General features: G+C 40.3%; 1 protein-coding gene across 5 annotated transcripts in view; it reads left to right on the top strand.

Annotated features, from left to right (window-relative positions):
* The window catches only part of LPP (LIM domain containing preferred translocation partner in lipoma), a 281,781-nt gene that overhangs the window by 213,656 nt on the left and 46,731 nt on the right, over positions 1-21,394 (top strand). For all 5 annotated transcript variants that reach the window (XM_073675189.1, XM_073675188.1, XM_073675185.1 and 2 more), the window contains one exon: positions 12,643-12,812. In XM_073675189.1, coding sequence (XP_073531290.1) covers positions 12,643-12,812 — 170 coding nt within the window. The remainder of the gene's footprint in view (positions 1-12,642; positions 12,813-21,394) is intronic.

The raw sequence follows: 21,394 nt of genomic DNA, 5'->3' as shown, positions 1-21,394 counted from the left end.
GCTCACCGCTCCAGGCGGCTTTGTCCTGCCCTGTTCTCGCTCACCTCTCTGGGCGGCCTCACTCTGCTGTGTTTGTCCGCCACATCTGTGGTTCTGTTCCTGAGTCCCAGTGTGTACTGGGTCCTATCCCGCCAGTGTCCCTACCTGCTAGTGCCTCCCTGTCTGCACTCTAGCTGTGCTTGCCTGTACCCCTCTGCCTGTATTGTTCCTGAGTCCCAGTGTGTACTGGGTCCTATCCCGCCTGTGTTCCTACCTGCTAGTGCCTCCCTGTCTGCACTCTAGCTGTGCTTGCCTGTACCCCCCTGCCTGCATTCCCCTGCCTGCATACCAGTCGTGCCTGCCTATACCCACCAGTCTGTGTGCCAGCCTACCAGTCTGTTCCTGTATTCCCCTGTGTGGGTCAACAGCCGTGTCCGGGGTCTGTCCTGGAGTAGCACCTGGTCCCTCTGCTCGGTTCCTCCTTGGTGCACTGGCGTCGTATGCCGTCGTGCCACCTTGGTCGGATCGGGCAGATACTTAGTTACGCCCCTCCAGGCACTCTCCGGTTCATGGCACAGTGGAATCACTACATAAACACGCACACGCCAGTCAGTCCGGGCGTGTGCATAACAACTTATCTTATGAATAGGTGATAGCTTACCAACTTCCCAAAACACACTGACGTCACAGATGTGGAAGGACATAAGCAACTGGCAGACATCTTCTCATACACAGGTGATATGTAGCTTCAATGTGTTTTTTAGGGCTACCTTAGTGCGTGGGTACATTCGGTCTCTGTATCACAAACGTAAAGATGCCTCTCTTGAATCACTATTGTGTTATGTGTTCAATTGCTATTTCTGCATAGACAATCGCGGCTCTCTGTATTAGAGACACTTAGACATAGACTCTCTCCAGTCACATTTTAAAGGGATTGTCTGTTGTCAAAAACTTTAAGGGAAAAGCTTTGGTAGTTATAAAAATACTGAATATTACTTACCCTACCCAGGGTCAATACCGGCTCTCCACTATAGCTGCCTGCTGTTTGTCTGCAGCACTGACATCACATCAGCAGCACTGCAGCTAATCACAGTGCTCAGCAGCTATATACAGTGGTGGCCAAAAGTATTGGCACCCCTGCAATTCTGTCAGATAATACTCAGTTTCTTCCTGAAAATGATTGCAATCACAAATTCTTTGGTATTATTATCTTCATTTAATTTGTCTTCAATGAAAAAACACAAAAAGAATTGTCCTAAAGCCAAATTGGATATAATTCCTCACCAAACCTAAAAAAGGGGGTGGACAAAAGTATTGGCACTGTTTGAAAAATCATGTGATGCTTCTCTAATTCGTGTAATTAACAGCACCTGTAACTTACCTGTGGCACCTAACAGGTGTTGGCAATAACTAAATCACACTTGCAGCCAGTTAACATGGATTAAAGTTGACTCAACCTCTGTCCTGTGTCCTTGTGTGTACCACATTGAGCATGGAGAAAAGAAAGAAGACCAAAGAACTGTCTGAGGACTTGAGAAACCAAATTGTGAGGAAGCATGAGCAATCTCAAGGCTACAAGTCCATCTCCAACGACCTGAATGTTCCTGTGTCTCCCGTGCGCAGTGTCATCAAGAAGTTTAAAGCCCATGGCACTGTGGCTAACCTCCCTAGATGTGGACGGAAAAGAAAAATTGACGAGAGATTTCAACACAAGATTGTGCGGATGGTGGATAAAGAACCTCGGCTAACATCCAAACAAGTTCAAGCTGCCCTGCAGGCCGAGGGTACAACAGTGTCAACCCGTACTATCCGTCGGCGTCTGAATGAAAAGGGACTGTATGGTAGGATACCCAGGAAGACCCCACTTCTTACCCCGAGACATAAAAAAGCCAGGCTGGAGTTTGCCAAAACTTACCTGAGAAAGCCTAAAACGTTTTGGAAGAATGTTCTCTGGTCAGATGAGACAAAAGTAGAGCTTTTTGGGAAAAAGCATCAACATAGAGTGTACAGGAAAAAAAAAAGAGGCATTCAAAGAAAAGAACACGGTTCCTGCAGTCAAACATGGCGGAGGTTCCCTGATGTTTTGGGGTTGCTTTGCTGCCTCTGGCACTGGACTGCTTGACCGTGTGCATGACATTATGAAGTCTGAAGACTACCAACAAATTTTGCAGCATAATGTAGGGCCCAGTGTGAGAAAGCTGGGTCTCCCTCAGAGGTCATGGGTCTTCCAGCAGGACAATGACCCAAAACACACTTCCAAAAGCACTATAAAATGGTTTGAGAGAAAGCACTGGAGACTTCTAAGGTGGCCAGCAATGAGTCCAGACCTGAATCCCATAGAACACCTGTGGAGAGATCTCAAAATGGCAGTTTGGAGAAGGCACCCTTCAAATATCAGGGACCTGGAGCAGTTTGCCAAAGAAGAATGGTCTACAATTCCAGCAGGGCATTGTAAGAAACTCATTGATGGTTACCGGAAGCGGTTGTTCGCAGTTATTTTAGCTAAAGGTTGTGCAACCAAGTATTAGGCTGAGGGTGCCAATACTTTTGTCCAGCCCATTTTTGGAGTTTTGTGTGAAATGATCAATGATTTGATTTTTGCTTCATTGTCTTTTGTGTTTTTTCATTGAAGACAAATTAAATGAAGATAATAATACCAAAGAATTTGTGATTGCAATCATTTTCAGGAAGAAACGGAGTATTATCTGACAGAATTGCAGGGGTGCCAATACTTTTGACCACCACTGTAGACAGCACGAGTCGCTGACCTCTCTTATAGGCTACTGTGCTATTGACGTGACATCAGTGCTGTAGACAAACAGCAGACCGCTATGGCGGAGACCCTGGGGAGGATAAGTAATAGTTTGGGTTTTTTGGTTACTACAGTCATGTGCTTACAATCTGGTTCCCTTCCTTTACTTGGTGACATAACCATGAGTGCTGCAGGCTACAAGCATCATGAGCTTTTAACTTTATATGTCACCAGTAATAGAAGCCGCCGCTGTAATGCAATTTGTGGTAATGAAATAATATCAGCATGATTGAATAAGAACTTTTAGCAAACCTTTAAATATGAAGTGTAATGTTAAGCACGCAGTCCTCTTATTTTTGACGTAAGACAGTGACATTTTTATTAAATTTAAGTTTATATCAATACTGCGTTTGTAAACAACCAGGCTTTTTCTGATAAGTAAGGGTTTTATGCCAACCTCTGTTACACAACCATTGTCTGTCTTTGAATGCATTTAACAACACCCACTTTTACAAAAACATGTAGATTATATGGCTAAAAGTATTGGGACACTACTTACACATTATGCTTACAGGTGTTTTTATGACCTCTCCATTATAAATCCAAAGAAACTGATATGGAGTTGGTCTCCCATTTGCAGTTATAACATCTCATACTCTTCTGGATGAGTAATCAAAAATGTCACACTCAAAAAATTGTAGAAAACCTGAAACAGCATTTTTAGAGAGCCAGGCTCACAATGTCTATTCTAGTGTATCCCAAAGTGTTCAATGAGGTTAAAGTCAGGGCTCTACGTGGCCAGTCTTCCACGCCAAACTCACCAATCATGCCTCTGTGGACCTTGCGTTGTGCATCCATAGTACATTTTATCCCCAATACAGTAGAATACCCCATAATAGCTTCACTATCCCCCACAGCGAACAGCCCCCCCGCCACACACAAAATATGAAAACCCACTCACACACAGTATGATGGCCCCACAGTTTAATGACCTACAGCCCCCTCCCACAGTTTCATGCCCTCACATCCTGCACATATAGAATGATGCCCCACAACCTTCCACATATACAGCATGATGCTCCCAAACACAGTATAACTCATTGCCTCAACACACAGTTTGATCCCACATACACCATGTTGTTTCTCACAACCCCCTCCCAGCAGTCCCCCCCTCATACACAATGATGCCCAAGTACAAGTTCAAGTTCTCCTAGAAATAAAAAATAAAGATTAAAAAAATGTAAGAAAATATAATTGTTTAAATTGCCCTTCTTTTCCCAGCTTTAAAATAAAAAATAATTGGTATCACTGTGTCCATAAAAGTCCAGTTTATCAAAATATAAAGTTATTTAAAACATACTTTGTATAATGAAAAGAAAAAAAAATTTAAACCCCAAGATTTGTGTTTCAGTAACCACTTCCCTTCCACACCACCTCCTCAAAAAATTGAAATAAAAAGTGATCGAAATGTCATATATACTCCGAAATGTTATCAATAACATTGTCAACTTGGTGAGCAGAAAACAAGCCTAACACAACTCCATTGACAGAAAAATACATAAGTTATGGGTCTCAGAAAATGGTAACCAAATTTTTCACCAATGAAATCTAATAAAAATCCATAGGTGTTTGGTATCGATGTACTCGTCCTACATTGGAGAATTGTGCTGCTTGGTAATTTTTTACTATAGAAAGAATGCCGTAAAAACAACACCTGGAATGGAATTGCAGTTTTTGCACAGCTTCACCCTGCTTGGAACTTTTTCCCATTTTCAATACATACCATAATATTGTAAAATAAATGGTGTCATTCACAACTACAACTTATCCCATAAAAAATAAGCCCTCATACAGATATATCAATGAAAAAAAAGCACACAAAGAACCCCAGATAAAACGCTTGGAAGGAAGGGAGGGAAAAAACGAAACTACAACAGCGAAAAATTCTGGACCTGAAAAAGGATTTCTACCGCCACCTCTTGAGCCCCCACCTATTTACGGAAAGTGGATGCCCTAGGTATGCATTAATTATCTAAAGTGGAAATGCCCATTTTCCCTTTTACAGTGGTTTGCAAAACTATTCTCCTGCCCTTGGCTTTTTACCTCTTTTGTTACATTACAACCTGTTCAAATATTTTTGTAATCCGATTTGTGTGTGATGCATCAGCACTAAATAGTCTATAAGTTGGTGAAATGAGAAAAATATAGACATAAATTAAATTTATGGGATGAAATAACTAAAGATTGGCATGTGCATATGTATTCACTCATTTTGGTATGAAGCCCCTAAAAATTTCTGGTGCTAGCAATTAACTTCATAAGTCACATGGTTAGTGAAAGGAAGTTCACCGGTGTGCAATGTAAGTGTCACGTAGTCTGTCAGTATATAGTATATACCCACCTTTTCTGAAAGGCCACAGAGGCTGCATCACCATACATCAAGAAGCAACACTAACCAAACACCGTGAAGACCAAGGAGATCTCCAATAAAGTAAGGGACAAAGTTGTTGAGAAGTTAGTCAGAGTTGGGTTATAAAAAAAAAAAAATCACAACATCTGATGATCCCCCGGAGCACCATCGAATCCAATATCATCAAATGGAAAGAACATGGCACCATAACAAACCTGCCAAGAGAGGACTACCCACCAAAACTCTCAGTCCAGACAAGGAGGGCATTAATTAGAGAGGTAGAACAGAGACCAAAGGTAAACCTGAAGGAGCTGCATAGTTCCCAAGCAGCGACTAGAGTATCTGTCCATACAACCACAATAAGCGATGCACGCCATAGAGGAGACCTTTATGGAAGCGTGGGCCGAAAGAAGCATTTACTTGCACAAATTGTAAGTTTGCTAAAAGCCATGTGGGAGACTTCCCAAATGTATGGCGGAAGATGCTGATGTCGGATGAGATCAAAATGTAACACTTTGGCTACCAAGGTAAACGCTATGTCTGGCGCCAAACCAACACAGCTCATCACCCCAAGAACACCATTCCCATAGTAAAACATAGTGGTGGAAGTATCATGCTGTGGGGATGTTTTTCAGCAGCAGGGAGAGGGAAAATTGTACAAGTCAAGGGGAAGATGGATGGTGTGAAATACAGCAATATTCTTGAGTAAAACCTGTTTAAGTCTGTCAGTGATTTGAGACTGGCACAGCGGTTCACCATCAAACAAGACCCAAAGCATACTGCTAAAGCAACACTCGAGAGGTTTAAGGGGAAATATGTAAATGTTTTGGAGTGGCCTAGTCAAAGCCCAGACCTTAATCCAATTGAGAATCTGGCGTCAGATTTGAAGAAGATTGCTCTTCACCAGAGGAAAACGACTCACTTGAAGGAGCTGGAGCAATTTTGCCTTGAGGAATGGGCAAAAATCCCAATGGCAAGTTATGGAACGCTCATAGAGACTTATCCAAAGTGACTTGCAGCTGTAAAAAAAAAAAAAAAAAAAAAAAAAAGGTGAAATTCCAGGTTGTGAGTTAGCAAAACACGAAAAATGCCAAGGGGGATGAATAGTTTCACAAACTACTGTAAATAATGACCGAGACATCGGATAGACAAATCACATTTATGTGGTTCAAATGCAAAAAAATCTCTTGCATGCATTTTTTTTTTGTTTTTTTTTTTGCTGTTCTTACAAACTTTTCTTTAGTTGTCATGCTGCTGGGGTTCAGGAAATCAATATTTGCAACATTTAACAAGATACGGGTCTTAACAACCGTCAGGTCCACAGTAGCTGGTAGCATTTTTAGAGAACTGTATTGCCCATGTTCCACTGTTGCCCATGATCCTAAGTTGCTGAATTCTTATGAAAAATATTAAGATTTGAGAGTCCTCAGTGGTTGATACCTTTTAATGGCTAACTGAAAAGATGGTAACAAGTTGCAAGCTTTCGAGACTACGCAGATCTCTTCATCAGACTAGTATAACACAAAATCTGAAGAGTCACATATTTATACACAATAAGACACAGAAATAATGCAATAGATGATACAGGTGACGGAAAGCAGAGTTATTATGGGAGAGAGAAACAGTTCTGGCTATAAATATTTTAGCAGTTAATAGATAAGGAGTGTGGAGGTTTTATTGTCCTGTGACTAGGTCTAGTGTTATGATGCTCCCGCAGGTCTGAGGAGCACCTTCCTTAGTTGATGTAGAATGACATAAATCCATGTGACACATTCATTCCTGCTCTGAAAGTGTCAAAGGTCACCATCAGTTTATATTCTGAGATTCTTCTTTCTCTTTGAGACTTGAAGTTACCTTTTAAGGCTATGTGCCCACGTTGCATTTATGAAGCAGAAAATTTCTGCTGCATAAATGCAAGTCCTCTCCCGGAAAAACGCATGCGGAATTCCGCACGCGTTTATCGCGCGTTTTTCGCGCGTTTATCACGCGTTTTCCACATGCGGAATTGCCTTGCGTTTTTTATGCATTGAACAAAGGCAATTCTGCTTGCGGAAACGCAAAATTAAATGACATGCTGCGGATTTTTGAACGCAGCATAAACGCTGCGGAAAAATCCGCAGCATGTGCATAGAACTTGCGGAATCCCATTGGGGACCATGGGGTGCGTGTTACCAAGCGTTTTTCAAGCGTTTACGCTGCGGAAATTCCGCATCAAAAACGCTTGAAAAATGCTACGTGGGCACACAGCCTAATACCAGTAATTTCATGTATTTTGTGCTGTGATCAGGGGAACAAAAATGCTTGGGTACAGGTAGATCTATTCATTTTTCTTTTATTGTGTGGCGATGATAATTCATCCTTGTCCTAAGTTTTTGCCCGGTCTCCCCTACATAAAGACCCCCAGCTGGACATTTGGTATATATAATTAAGTACACTACATTAGATGTGATACAGCTGAAAGTACCTGGGATCTTGTAGTCCTGATGTGAGTTGGGTATCTTTATCTTGTCTGTGGTCGTTATAAACGGAAAGGTTTTTACATTTTTTTCTGGCTGCAAGCAAAGGTACCTGTAGCTGGTGGAGATGACAGGGAACTTCTGACAATGATGCTTCTTAGATTTGGGGGCTGCCTGAAACAGAGAAATGGGGGGTCTAGAAATATGGATTGTAATCAGGCATCTTTATGTAGTTAGGGTTGTACTTTCCGTGCAGCTCTCCTTAGCACCTCCAGATTTGGATTGTAGGTGACTACTACAGGCACCCGGTTGCTTTCTTGTTTGGTTTTGTAATGTAGGAGATGATTCCTTGATATTCTGGTGGCTCTTGTAATCTGGTTCTTAATTGTTCTTGGATGGTAGCCCTGATTCAAAAAGGTCTTTCTGAGGCCATCAAGGTGTTTGTCTCTATCTATAGTGTTGGAACATATCAGATTGTATCTGATGGCTTGGCTGTAGACCATAGAGTTTTTTATGTGTTTTGGATGGAAACTGATAAAATCCACCATCCGAGACACAAACAGGAGACAAGCATCCAACATCAGTGCCCAGGAGGGAAAGGCCATACAATCTTTGAAAACCAACAATAAATCATCATTAAACTTGCTGAAAAGGGTGGTGCAATAGTCATGATGAACACATCAGACTACATGAAGGAAGCAAACAGACAACTGATGGACACATGCTACTACAAAAAAATGGAGTCTAACCCTACACAGGACTATTACAAGGAACTAAACAAGTTGGTATCTTGTCTGCCTGACAAATCCATAAGAGCCGATGACCTGATACCAGAGAGTCCAAGAATGGGGACATTCTATATGCTCCCCAAAATCCACAAATCTGGTAATCCAAGAAGACCAATTATTTTATGTGTGGGCACCCTTACTGAGCAAGTTTCTGGATGGGTAGAGTGTGTTCTTAAACCACTGGTAAAGCTAACACCCAGCTACATTCAGGACACGACAGACTTACTGAATAAACTAGCAGCAATAGGTCCTCTACAAGAAGGAACCATCCTGGCCACCATGGATGTGGAATCTTTGTATTCTAATATCCCACACCAGGATTGATTAAATGCCTGCAAAATCTTCATGGAAAATACAGGAATTGATGCTGATTCTGTGGTGAAACTTGCAAAATTCACCCTCACCCACAATTACTTAGAATTTGATAACCTATATCTACAGGAAACTGGTACAGCGATGGGAAGTAAAATGGCTCCACAGTACGCAAATCTTTTCATGAAAGTGACTTTTTGTCCTCATGTCCCATCAGGCCTCTGGCCTACTATCGTTTTATTGACGATATTTTAATCATCTGGACGGGGTCTGAGCAACAGCTGAAGACGTTCCATGAACACTTGAATCGATTTCATCCCGCCATCAACCTAACACTCAACTACTCCTGTACTGAAATTAACTTTTTGGACACCATCATCAAGCTACAATACAATGAAATAAAGACATCCTTGTACCGGAAACCAATCGACCATCTTACATACCTTATATGGGAGAGTTTCCATCCAAAACACATTAACCCCTTTAGAGCCCATGCCGTATTAGTACGCACATTTGCGTACTGCCTGTTCAGTGAGGGCTGCTGCGCTGAGCCCTCACTGAACGGAGCACATGTCAGCTGATTCTTACAGCTGACATGTGCCCGCAACAGCCTCGGGTGGAATCTCAATCCACCCGCGGCTGTTAACCTGTTAAATGCCGCTGTCAATCTCCGACAGCGGCATTTAACGCGCGCTTCCTGGAAGCACGTCCTAAGCCCCGCCCACCGGCGACCCCCGTCACGTGATCGCGGGTCGCCGATGGGCGTGCATGACAACCCAGGGTCTGCAGCAGACGCCTGTGGTTGTCATGATCTGGTCGCTATGAGCGCCACCTAGTGGTCGGCGCTCATAGCACAGGACCAATTCTGCTATATGCAGGGGATCTGCTGGTCCCCTGTATGTAGCAGAGCCGATCAGACAACTGCTGCTTCTAGTCTCCTATGGAGACTATTGAAGCATGCAGTAAGTGGAAAAAAAAAGTTTTTAAAAAAATATAAAAGTTTAAATCACCCCCCTTTCGCCCCATTAAAAATAAAATAATAAAAAATAGACCCCACATACACATATTTGGTATCGCCGCTTTCAGAATCGCCCGATCTATCAAAATAAAAAAAGAATTAATCCGATCGGTAAACGGCGTAACGACAAAAAAATTCTAAACGCCAGAATTACGTTTTTTGGTCGCCGCAAAATTGCAATAAAATGCAATAACGGGCGTCAAAACATCGGATCTACACCAAAATGTTATCAATAAAAACGTTAGCCCGGCGCAAAAAATAAGCCCTCACCCAGCCCCAGATCACGAAAAATGGAGATGCTACAGGTCTCGGAAAATGGCGCTATTTTTTTTTTTTTTTTTTTTACCACTTAAATATAAAAGAACCTATACATGTTTGGTGTCTATGAACTCGTAATGACCTGTAGAATGAGAAGGGCAGGTCAGTTTTAGCATTCAGTGAATGTGGTAAAAAAATAAATAAAAAACAACTGTGGTATTGCACTTTTTTTGCAATTTTACCGCACTTGGAATTTTTTTCCCGTTTTCCCGTACATGATATGGTAAAACTAGTAATGGCGTTGGCAAAAAATAAGCCCTCACATGGCCATATTGACCAAACAATAAAAACGCTATGGCTCTGGGAACAAGGGGAGCAAAAAACGAAAAAGCAAAAACGACAAAACCCAAGGTTGCGAAAGGGTTAAACTCTATTGTCTACAGCCAAGCCAACAGATACGATCGGATATGTTCCAACCCTATGGATATAGACAAACACCTTGATGGCCTCAGAAAGACCTTTTTGAATCAGGGCTACCATCCAAGAACAATTGAGAACCAGATTACAAGAGCCACCAGAATATCAAGGAATCCTCTCCTACATTACAAAACTAAACAAGAAAGCAACCGGGTGCCTCTATTCAACGGCACTGACCGCGTGCGTACCACCTGCACACGATCAGTCTGGAAGCTCAGTGTGGGAGACCACTCTAACTCATGTGTTGTACCTCCGCATGTGCCGGCGAGATACCGACACGTGCTGGTGGCTCACCCATTCAATCGTGGGGTGCTAGTTGCCATTGCCGACATTACTTTGGCATGCATGAAATCTCCCCAATATAGGATCGCATCGTTATAATAGCGTTTGTGAATAATAATACTGTACAGACCAAAAGTTTGGACACACCTTCTCATTTAAAGATTTTTCTGTATTTTCATGACTTTGAAAATTGTACATTCACACTGAAGGCATCAAAACTATGAATTAACACGTGGAATTATATACTTAACAAAAAAGTAGGAAACAACTGAAAATATGTCTTATATTCTAGGTTCTTCAAAGTAGCCACCTTTTGCTTTGAGGACTGCTTTGCACACTCTTGGCATTTTCTTGATGAGCTTCAAGAGGTAGTCACTGGAAATGGTCTTCCAACAATCTTGAAGGAGTTCCCAGAGATGCTTAGCACTTGTGGGCCCTTTTGCCTTCACTCTGCAGTCCAGCTCACCCCAAACCATCTCGATTGGGTTCAGGTCTGGTGACTGTGGAGGCCAGGTCATCTGGCGTAGCACCCCATCACTCTCCCTCTTGGTCAAATAGCCCTTACACAGCCTGGAGGTGTGTTTGGGGTCACACTATGTTAATTCATAGTTTTGATGCCTTCAGTGTGAATGTACAATTTTCATAGTCATGAAAATACAGAAAAATATTTAAATGAGAAGGTGTGTCCCAACTTTTGGTCTGTACTGTGTATCTGCGGTCTTTTTTACTTACTATAGACATAAGCATATCAGTCCTACAGACTTGATATATAATAAAATATGAGGTTGATGTTTGGTGGTCTTTATATCAGCCACCTTTTATATTGAGGATGTTCTTCATCACACGTCACATTTAATAAAAATAATTTTTGATAGGCAAAGACGGGGATGGATGGGTTCCCTAGATAGGAGATTTTTATAATACCCAACCATTTAATTGTAGGGACATTGGTTGTGGAATATTTTGTATTGGTGCTGTCACATTGAATTCAGGACTTTGTGGGTCATAGCTTCTCATAATCTATCACAGCAGTGGCCCAATATACATCCCCATTGGATGTGTATGATTTGTTTTATCAATAATTTTAGTCTTATTAAAAGTTAAATTTTATTCACATTCTTTTCCTCCTTGGTACCCTTCCTATTTTCTAATTCCCAGGTACTTTCAGCTGTATCACATCTAATGTAGTGCACTTAATTATATGTACCAAATGTCCAGCTGGGGGTCTTTATGTAGGGGAGACAGGGCAAAAACTTAGGACAAGGATGAATCATCATCGCCACACAATAAAAAAAAAAAAAAAAAAAAGAAAAGATCCACCTGTAGCCAAGCATTTTTGTTCCCCTGATCACAGCATAAAAGACATGAAATTACTGGTATTAAAAGGTAACTTCAAGTCTCAAAGAGAAAGAAGAATCTCCGAATATAAACTGAGAGATGACCTTTGACACTTTCAGAGCAGGAATGAATGTGTCACATGGATTTATGTCATTCTACATCAATTAAGGAATGTGCTCCTCAGACCTCTGGGGGCATCATAACACTGGACCTAGTCACAGGACAATAAAACCTTCACACTCCTTATCTATTAACTGCTGAAATATTTATAGCCAGAACGGTTTCTCTCTCCCATAATAACTCTGCTTTCTGTCACCTGTATCATCTATTGCATTATTTTTGTGTCTTATTGTGTATAAATATGCGACTCTTCAGATTTTGCATTATACTAGTCTGATGAAGAGATCTGCGTAGTCTCGAAAGCTTGCAACTTGTTACCATCTTTTCAGTTAGCCATTAAACGGTATCAACCACTGAGGACTCTCAAATCTAAATATTTTTCTATCTACTGGCTAACACGGTACAAGAATATATATTTTCCCTTAATTTTTATGGTCACTCTCCTGTTTTAGGTCGCTGTTCTCGCTGTGGGGAAAACGTTGTAGGAGAAGGTACAGGATGCACAGCTATGGACCAAGTGTTTCACGTTGAGTGTTTCACCTGCATGACCTGTAACAGCAAACTGCGTGGGCAGCCGTTTTACGCCGTGGACAAGAAGGCTTTCTGTGAGCCCTGTTACATAGTAAGTACTAACATATTTCTATTTTTGCCCCCTGTTCTAGGAGCGGCAATCACTGCACTTACTCTCCACGAACAGAAAACAAATTAGACTTTAATGTACATGAAATACGTGCTGTTTCCTGAGGAATGTTAGACATGCCTTCACAGGAATGTTCAGAGGTGAATTTATCATGGAGACTTATACTACTGATATTATCATTTGCTTTCTGCTCGCTCTGAATGACCTTCTTCACTTCTCTGCAGTGACAGCTCCATATTCTTGTAGGCTTCTTACTTAGTCATCTCATTAGTCCAAGTAAATTCTTGGCAACTTTACTCAGTGGGATTATACCGCGAGAAAACAATGCAAGTTTCAATTCCTTAATTTTAAAACCATATCACAGCTGTTATCACACATGTCAGCTTTCAGTATAACGTCGCTTCAGTGATTATCATTGGTTTACGTTTTGTAGGATATGTAGAGAAAGTGAAACATAATTCAGATTTCAACAACAATCAAAACTGCTTAAAAAGTGAAGGATTCTTTTCTTTACCACTTTTGTGCTGATTTTGAGCTAAATGAAAATGTTGTTTTTATTTTACATACATGCTTTCAGTAGTTCTCTGGTTACTTTTGGTTAGAAGTACTGATTGATGGGTTAACCCACAAATGTAAATGCATTTTAATCACTAGAGTAAGGAAAATTAAGCTTTTTTACAGTTGCATGTCTTTAATAAAAATGTTGCTCTGCAGAGATAAACTTATAATGGAAGATACTGCCTGTGTAACTAAAAAGAAGAAAGTATGGGCACCACAAATCAACAAAATATACATGAAGGGGTGCTGCAAGCCATGTGGCAGAATAATATGTTATAAAAAAGGAAAAAAAACAGACCTTGGTCTCTGCGCACACCCAAATTTAACAAAAGTAAATATTATTTTAATTAATAGTATATAAGAAGACACGTACTTCTAAAACCATGATGCAGCATGTTCACCTGCCATGTGGAGACACTTTAGCGGATGGTCAGTGCTTGCTGTTTGTATGAAGTCCACAGAAATTAATGAAAGGGAGAATAAGTAAATGCATTATACTGATGCCACTGGCAGGCACTGTTACGTTCTGCAAATTGGTTTGATGTTACTCTTCAGCTAATTCTTTTCATTCTATGCATGTGCTAAGGAGCAATGAGCTCATCTCAATAAATCACACCGGTGCAGCATGAGTTTTGTAGCTGGATATTTAAACTGAAAAAAAAACTCACAAAAAAATATAATGTCCAGTCACTGAAGTGATTTATTGAGATGACTGCAAAGTCCCTTTGCTTCAGAACATACTATGGCTAATTTGATGAAAAGCACAGTCAGAGTGGAACACCTTACAAATCAGCTGTGTTAACCTGTCAGTGGCATTAGTAGAAAATGTTCACTTTCACCCCCACTCTCTCATCCACTGTCCCTGATGACTTTTGTGGGATCCATAGAAACTACATGCATGACCAGCAGCTAAGGCGCCTCTACACGGGCTGGCACAGGCAATTACACAGGCTGCATCATCGGCACCATTATAACTTGATTAATTTTCAGTTATTTTCTGATTTAACAGGGGAACAACCCCTTTATGCTCTAGTCAGCTGTCCAACATGTAACCAAATGGCTTAACCGTAATCTGTCACTAGGTTTTTGTTACCTTATCTAAGGGCAGCATAATGTAGGGCAAGAGACCCTGATTCAAGCTATGTGTCACTTAATTTACTGGGTGCAGCAGTTGTGACACAATCAGAGTTTTTAGATGTAGATTGCAGCAGAGCTGAGAAAGCTAACCCCGCCCACACCACCGTTTTTTATGTATATTGTCTATTGACAGTGAGCTGCATATTACAGGAGGGGGCGTGGTCAGACAACTTGGCACAAGATAGCTAGTCAGGACAATGATAAAGTCCTAGTGATAAAACCTTTATTGTAAGTAAACAGCACACAGCCTAATAAGTGAATCATCGCTGAATTCAGTATTTTAACCCCTACTTCATGCTTTCCTCATATTACATATCAAAAACCTGCTGACAGATTCCCTTTAAGGTTCACTGTATGATCCTAGGAACTCATTTTTACCGTTATTCTTACAGTGAAAGTGGTCTGCAGATTGCCTGATGAACAAATAAGTAGGTGAAATGATCTTTTGACCGGTTTTAAAAAAAAAAAAAAATCATTGTTTTTGGGAGCACATGATCAGGTGTAAACAGGACATGTGCTGCCGAGAGCAGTGAGTCTTATCTGCACAGAACAACCCTTAATTGATCAATCTTTGTGTATCATAAGTGCAGTCGACCTGTCTAAATAGGCTATTAAACGACCGACGAACGGCTTCTATGTAGCCAATTGTCAGTCATTTACAGCTGCTCACAAAGGTTGTCTTGACTCCGATAACACAGCACTGTGATATCATGACAAACCATAAGTTTATGTTGCTTCTCCATTAATTCACACACATATTCTGAAAGGAAAAATTGTCTAGATAATGCAGGGCCAAGTGGAAGCCATGAAGAGGCAATACTCTGGATCAGGCTGGACTGTGCACCTGATATACAGGTGCATCTCACTAAATTAGAATATCAGCAAAAAGTTAATTTATTTCAGTTCTTCAATACAAAAAGTGAAACTCATATATTATGTAGAGTCATTACAAACAGAGTGATCTATTTCAAGTGTTTTATTTCTGTTAATGTTGATGATTATGGCTTACAAACAATAAAAGCACCAAAGTCATTATCTCAGTAAATTAGAATAATTAACAATTAATGAGAATGAATACGTATCGATGTCACATTGGTCAGCTGCCTATTGATCATCTCAACCAGTCTATACTTCCCTTTTCTGTATATGAGGAAGATAAATCCTCCATACTGGACTTTGCATCGTTGTAGTCCAATCCAGTTTGTAGGCTCAAAGATGGGAATTGACATTTCTATATAAAGCAGGGGTCTTCTCCACTGTTCACTTTCTCTTCTGAAGCTTGCATGTTTTTGCCAATCCTATGACCTTTAATGAATGACATAAATTCATGTTAAAGCACTATGATGAAAGAAACATAGCACAGAATAAAGCTGAAACTATGAGATGTACCACACCAGAATTCATCTAGAGGAGCGAAGCCACAAAATGAACGTATGGAGAATATTGAGTGGCATAACTGTAATTGTGTGTGTGTCTGTAATGTTCTGCTCTTTGCTTCCAGTAATCGAAAAGATCAGTCAATCGACGTGGTTTTTTCTTTTTTTTAACTATATTAAGTAGCTTACTATATGTTGGTAAATAAGGAATCCGAGCAGCTATTTCGGTAACAATGTGTCTTTTAAGTAAGTAGATATTGGCAGTTTTCTATCACTTGTGGGGGCTATTTTTGCAAAACCGACAAGAGAAGGTTCAGCCATATTTGTTGCGTTAGCTTCTTGGCAATGTGTCATATTATTATTACTTGAAAGTGGTCTTGAATGTTTAAGACAGTGATCCAAAAGTGATGAGCAATTTGGCCATAGTGTCACTTTTGAAATAAAAAGCCTACAGTATACATTAAACCGACGTGAATCCGCTATACTACAGGAGCTTTGCTTTTATGGGGGAGTTTACTTGGATAACGGTACGAAGATACAAAGAGGGAACCACCAAATATATAACCTGAAGCATGCCAAACGAAGTCAAATGTAGAAGAAAGAAGCAATGGCAAGCAAAAGCGATCACCTTCAAAAATACATATGTTTATTAATGGGATGTCAAATAAATAAAGACAGACAACATATAAATCTAAAACTTAAAAACCAGAAGGTTGAATGAATACAATGAATACAAACTACAGCAAGCTCATATTAGAGCTAATGTCGAAACCTCTAGTGCCCTGTTAGGGTGATAGACCCCTAGTATACAATAATAGATCTCTATTATACAAGCAAACATCACTATGCTATAACTTGCAGCGGCACATCAAGACATTTAATTATCCACAATGTATATTAACTAGTTACATTAAACCTCCTGAAAGGTCAATAGAGCACTTTTTGTGCAGCAATACACCAAAAGGATCAGCACATAAGAGGTATGTAACGCTGTGTTAAAAAGAGAAACAATGTACAGGAGTGTGAAAAAGTGTTTGCCCCTTTCCTGATTTCATATTCTTTTGCATGTTTGTCACGCTTAAATGTTTCAGATCACAAAACAAATTTAAATATTAGACAAAGATAACACAAGTAAACACAAAATGCAGTTTTTAAATGAAGGTCTTTATTACTAAGGGAAAAAGAAATCCAAACCTATAGGGCCCTGTGTGAAAAAGTGATTGCCCCCCCCTTAAAACATAAATTAATTGTGGTTTATCACATCTTTGGGAAACTGAGCTCAATTTCCCTAGCCACACACAGGCCTGATTACTGCCACACCTGTTCTCAATAAAAAAAATCACTTAAATAGGACCTGCCTGACAAAGTGAAGTAGACCAAAAGATCTTCAAAAGCTAGACGTCATGCTGCAATCCGAAGAAATTCAGGAACAAATGACAAAGTAATTGAGCTCTAATAGTCTGGAAAAGGTTATAAAGCCATTTCTAAAGCCTTGGGACTCCAGCAAATCACAGTGAGAGCCATTATCCACAAATGGTGAAAATATGGAACCGTGGTGAACCTTCCCAGGAGTGGCAGGCCAACCAAAATTACCCCAAGAGCGCAGCGACGACTCATCCAAGAGGTCACAAAACACCCCACAACAACTTCCAAAGAACTGCATGCCTCACTTGCTTCAGTTAAGGTCAGTGTTCATGACTCCACCATAAGAAAGAGACTGGGCAAAAATGGCATGCATGGCAGAGTTCGAAGGCAAAAACCACTGCTGAGCGAAAAAAACATAAAGGCTCATCTCAGTTTTGCCAGAAAACATCTTGATGATCAGCAAGACTTTTGAGAGAATACTCTGTGGACTGACGAGACAACAATTGAACTTTTTGGAAGGTGAATGTCCCATCAGATCTGGTGTAGAAGTAACACAGCATTTCAGAAAAGGAACATTATACCAACAGTAAAATGTGGTGGTGGAAGTGTGGTAGTCTAGGGCTATTTTGCTGTTTAAGGACCTGGAAGACTTGCAGTGGTAAATGGAACCATTAATTCTACTGTTTACCAAAAAATCCTGAAGGAAATTTGTCTGGTCATCTGTTCATGACCTCAAGCTGAAACACACTTGGGTTATACAGCGGGACAATGATCCAAAACACCAGCAAGTCCACCTCTGAATGGTTTAAGAAAAACAAAATTAAGACTTTGGAATGGCCCAGTCAAAGTCCTGACCTTAATCCGATTGAGTTTCTGTGCCATGACTTTAAAAAGACGGTTCATGCTAGAAAACCACTCCAATGTGGCTGAATTACAATGATTTTGCAAAGATGATTGGGCCAAAAGTCCTCCAGTTCATTGTTAACCCTAGAACGCATACCTGGGGCCTCGCAGGCCCGCCCTGTTAATTGTTTTCTATTTTCTGCAAGATTACTTTAGTTAGAATTTTGAAACTCTAGGTATTCCTCAGGTATATAGTTGTTTGTCATTTTTGTTTGAGTTATTCCATGTTATTTGCACACGGGCCTAAAAGGCCCCAGGTATGTGAAAAAGTAGATTTTTATGGTCATGCGTTCTAGGGTTAAAGACTTATTGTCAGTTATCGCAAACGCTTGATTGCAGTTGTTGCTGCTAAGGGTGTCCCCACCAGTTATTAGATTTAGGGGGCAATCACTTTTTCACACAGGCCCCTGTAAGTTTGGATTTTTTTACCTTAATAATAAAGACCTTCAGTTAAAAACTGCATTTTATGTTTACTTGTGTTATCTTTCTCTAATATTTAAATTTTGTTTTGTGATCTGAAACATTTAAGTGTGACAAACAAAAGAATAAGAAATCAGGAAGGGGGCAAACACTTTTTCACACCACTGTATATGAGTCATCGCTGCACTCCTGGGAAGGTTCACCACTGTTCCATGTTTTCACCTTTTGTGGATAATGGCTGTCACTGTGGTTCGCTGGAGTCCCAAAGTTTTAGAAATTGCTTTATAACCTTCTCCAGACTGATAGATCTCAATTTCTTTGCTTCTCATTTTTTCCTGAATTTCTTTGGATCGCAGCATGATGTCTAGCTTTTGAGGATCTTTTGGTCTACTTTACTTTGTCAGGCAGGTCCTATTTAAGTGATTTCTTGATTGAGAACAGGTAAGGCCGTAATGAGTCCTTTGTGTGGCTAGGGAAATTGAGCTCAGCTTCCAAAAGTTTTGATAAACCACAGTTAATTAATTTGAAAGACATATCTCCCTCCCCCTCCCCCCTTAAAACAAAGGGGGGGGGGGGGATACCTTTTTCAGACAGGGCCCTGTAGGCTTGGATTTCGTTTTCCCTTAATAAAGAACTTCATTTTAAAACTGCTTTTTGTGTTTACTTGTGTTATCTTTGTCTAATATTTAAATTTATTTTGTGATGTGAAACATTTAAGTGTGACAAACATGTAAAATAATAGAAAATCAGGAAGGGGGCAAACACTTTTTCACACCACTGTAAATGCAATGCACAGCTGAAAGAAAGGGAGGCCACAGCCTTTGTACGGAGTACAAGAGCCCAATGAGAACTGCATGTTCCCTCCCCGTTACCCCCAATAACATCCATTACTGATGTGTCCCGCTGTGCAGGCGACCCTATACTAGTGTTTCCCAGACTCCGGTCCTCACGGCCCCCAGCACGTTATGTTTTTAGGATTTCCTTAGTATTGCTCAGGTGATGGAATTATTATCAAGACATCAGAAACTGCCACAGGTTCTCTCACCTGTGCAATACTAAGGAAACCCTAAAAACATGACCTGTTGGGGGCCGTGAGGACTGGAATTTAGTAACCAATGCCCCTATACTGTCCTGACCATTCCACAGTGTAAGAATAACCAAACTTATTACCTTCATTCTGAAAGCTGAGTGCCAAAATGATCAATCACAGATAAAAGAAGGTTTCTTCCACTTTGTGACTTTCATTTTGACTTTTTAGTAAGTTTTTTTTTTTTTTAATTTGCACATTTGGGTTTCAAGTACCTGGCACATAAAAATATGAATGATCTAAGTTCAGACTCTTTCTAAAAGATTAAAAGTGCAGACTCCAGCCAGTTGTCTTGTTTCCAAAGACAGCATTATGAGAAGATGAGTACAAGGTTAAATGATGCCCTGTTTGGCTCCGATAGACCAGGCTTTTTTTTTCTTTTAAGCAAACAGTGTTTCTTGTGATTCCCATTGAATAGCCAGTTATATTAGAGCTTTTCTGTATTGTTAACTGTTAACATCCACATTTAATTAGTACTTCACTCATCCTACATGTACAGTAGCTAAGACACTATAACGATAAATTGCCTTTCAATGGAGCGTTGCCATCGCAATTGATTTTACATTGGTCTGCGGTTGGCACTCTATGAAGTTGACGTTCTCTGCCTGTAGTGTCGTTTGTTCATTACTTTTTCCTTTTCTTTGGGTCAAGTAAGTGATGAACAGGATAACTAAAGTAGTTGGAGGAAATTGATATATCTTAAACCACTTACTATAAAACATCATTTATATTTAGTAGAATTGAGTTTGTCATTTTCCACAATTCCTCATCATATCACAATGTGTTTATCGGTGGGTTTAGACCGTGAACAGCAAGTGAAGCATCATTGTATTAAAGAGGTATAACCATCTAGGCCATCTGTGGCATATCCTGTGATGATAAATGCCTGAAAGGAGTTGTTACCCCTCTGATCTATTAGGATGTATAGGGCCCAGCAAGCCTTTGTATCAATTTCATGTGTGCTGCCCTATCCTATCCATGTTTTGTGATTTGCCGGAAATTCTGGCACATACAGCCTGTAGGCATTTATGGTATATGCTTTGATTATGCCTTATATGTCCAGAATTAGAATGCCTACCCCTTTAAAACATTACTCGATTTGAAACCTCATTAGGCTATGAGGCCTATTTTATAGAGCTCATTAATTTTCTATATAGTTATAGTTTTGGGAACTCTATTAACAATAGTACTAGGAGGAGTTTACCGCATATGACTCCATATCATACATGGACACCATAAATCCATATCAGTATATTCAGTATACATTCATATATCCAAAATTAGTAAGTGAAGATGAGTTGGAGTTGTGTTCTGAAAGTGTTTGATTAAACTGCTAAAAACTAACAATTACACACTGGCCCACTGACTGCCCTTCCTTTAGTCACTAACTTTTATGTCTGACTGCCTTTAAAGGGAATCTATCGTCATGTTTTTACAATGTAATCTGAGAGCAGCATAATGTAGGGGCTAAGAACCTGATTCCAGTGACGTCACTTAGTAGGCTGTGTGTTGCTGTTTCAATAAAATCTATGTTTTATCAGAAAATTATCACTACAAGACTAGGTGTCTCATGCCTCCTAGTCAACTGCCCGGTGTAACCCTGCCCCCACCACCAGTTAGCAGCTTTTCTGCCAATCAGTGGTGTGGGCGGGGTTATGCAGGGCTCAGCATTTAAAACACTGCTACATCAGCAGCTGAGAAAACTGTGATTGTATCAA

Source organism: Phyllobates terribilis, unplaced genomic scaffold (assembly GCF_046119375.1).
Source record: "Phyllobates terribilis strain yellow unplaced genomic scaffold, ASM4611937v1 Scaffold_3__8_contigs__length_932513732, whole genome shotgun sequence".
Taxonomy (NCBI): Eukaryota; Metazoa; Chordata; class Amphibia; order Anura; family Dendrobatidae; genus Phyllobates; species Phyllobates terribilis.
The sequence above is the reverse complement of the archived record's forward strand: the minus strand, read 5'-3'. Positions and strand labels throughout refer to the sequence as shown.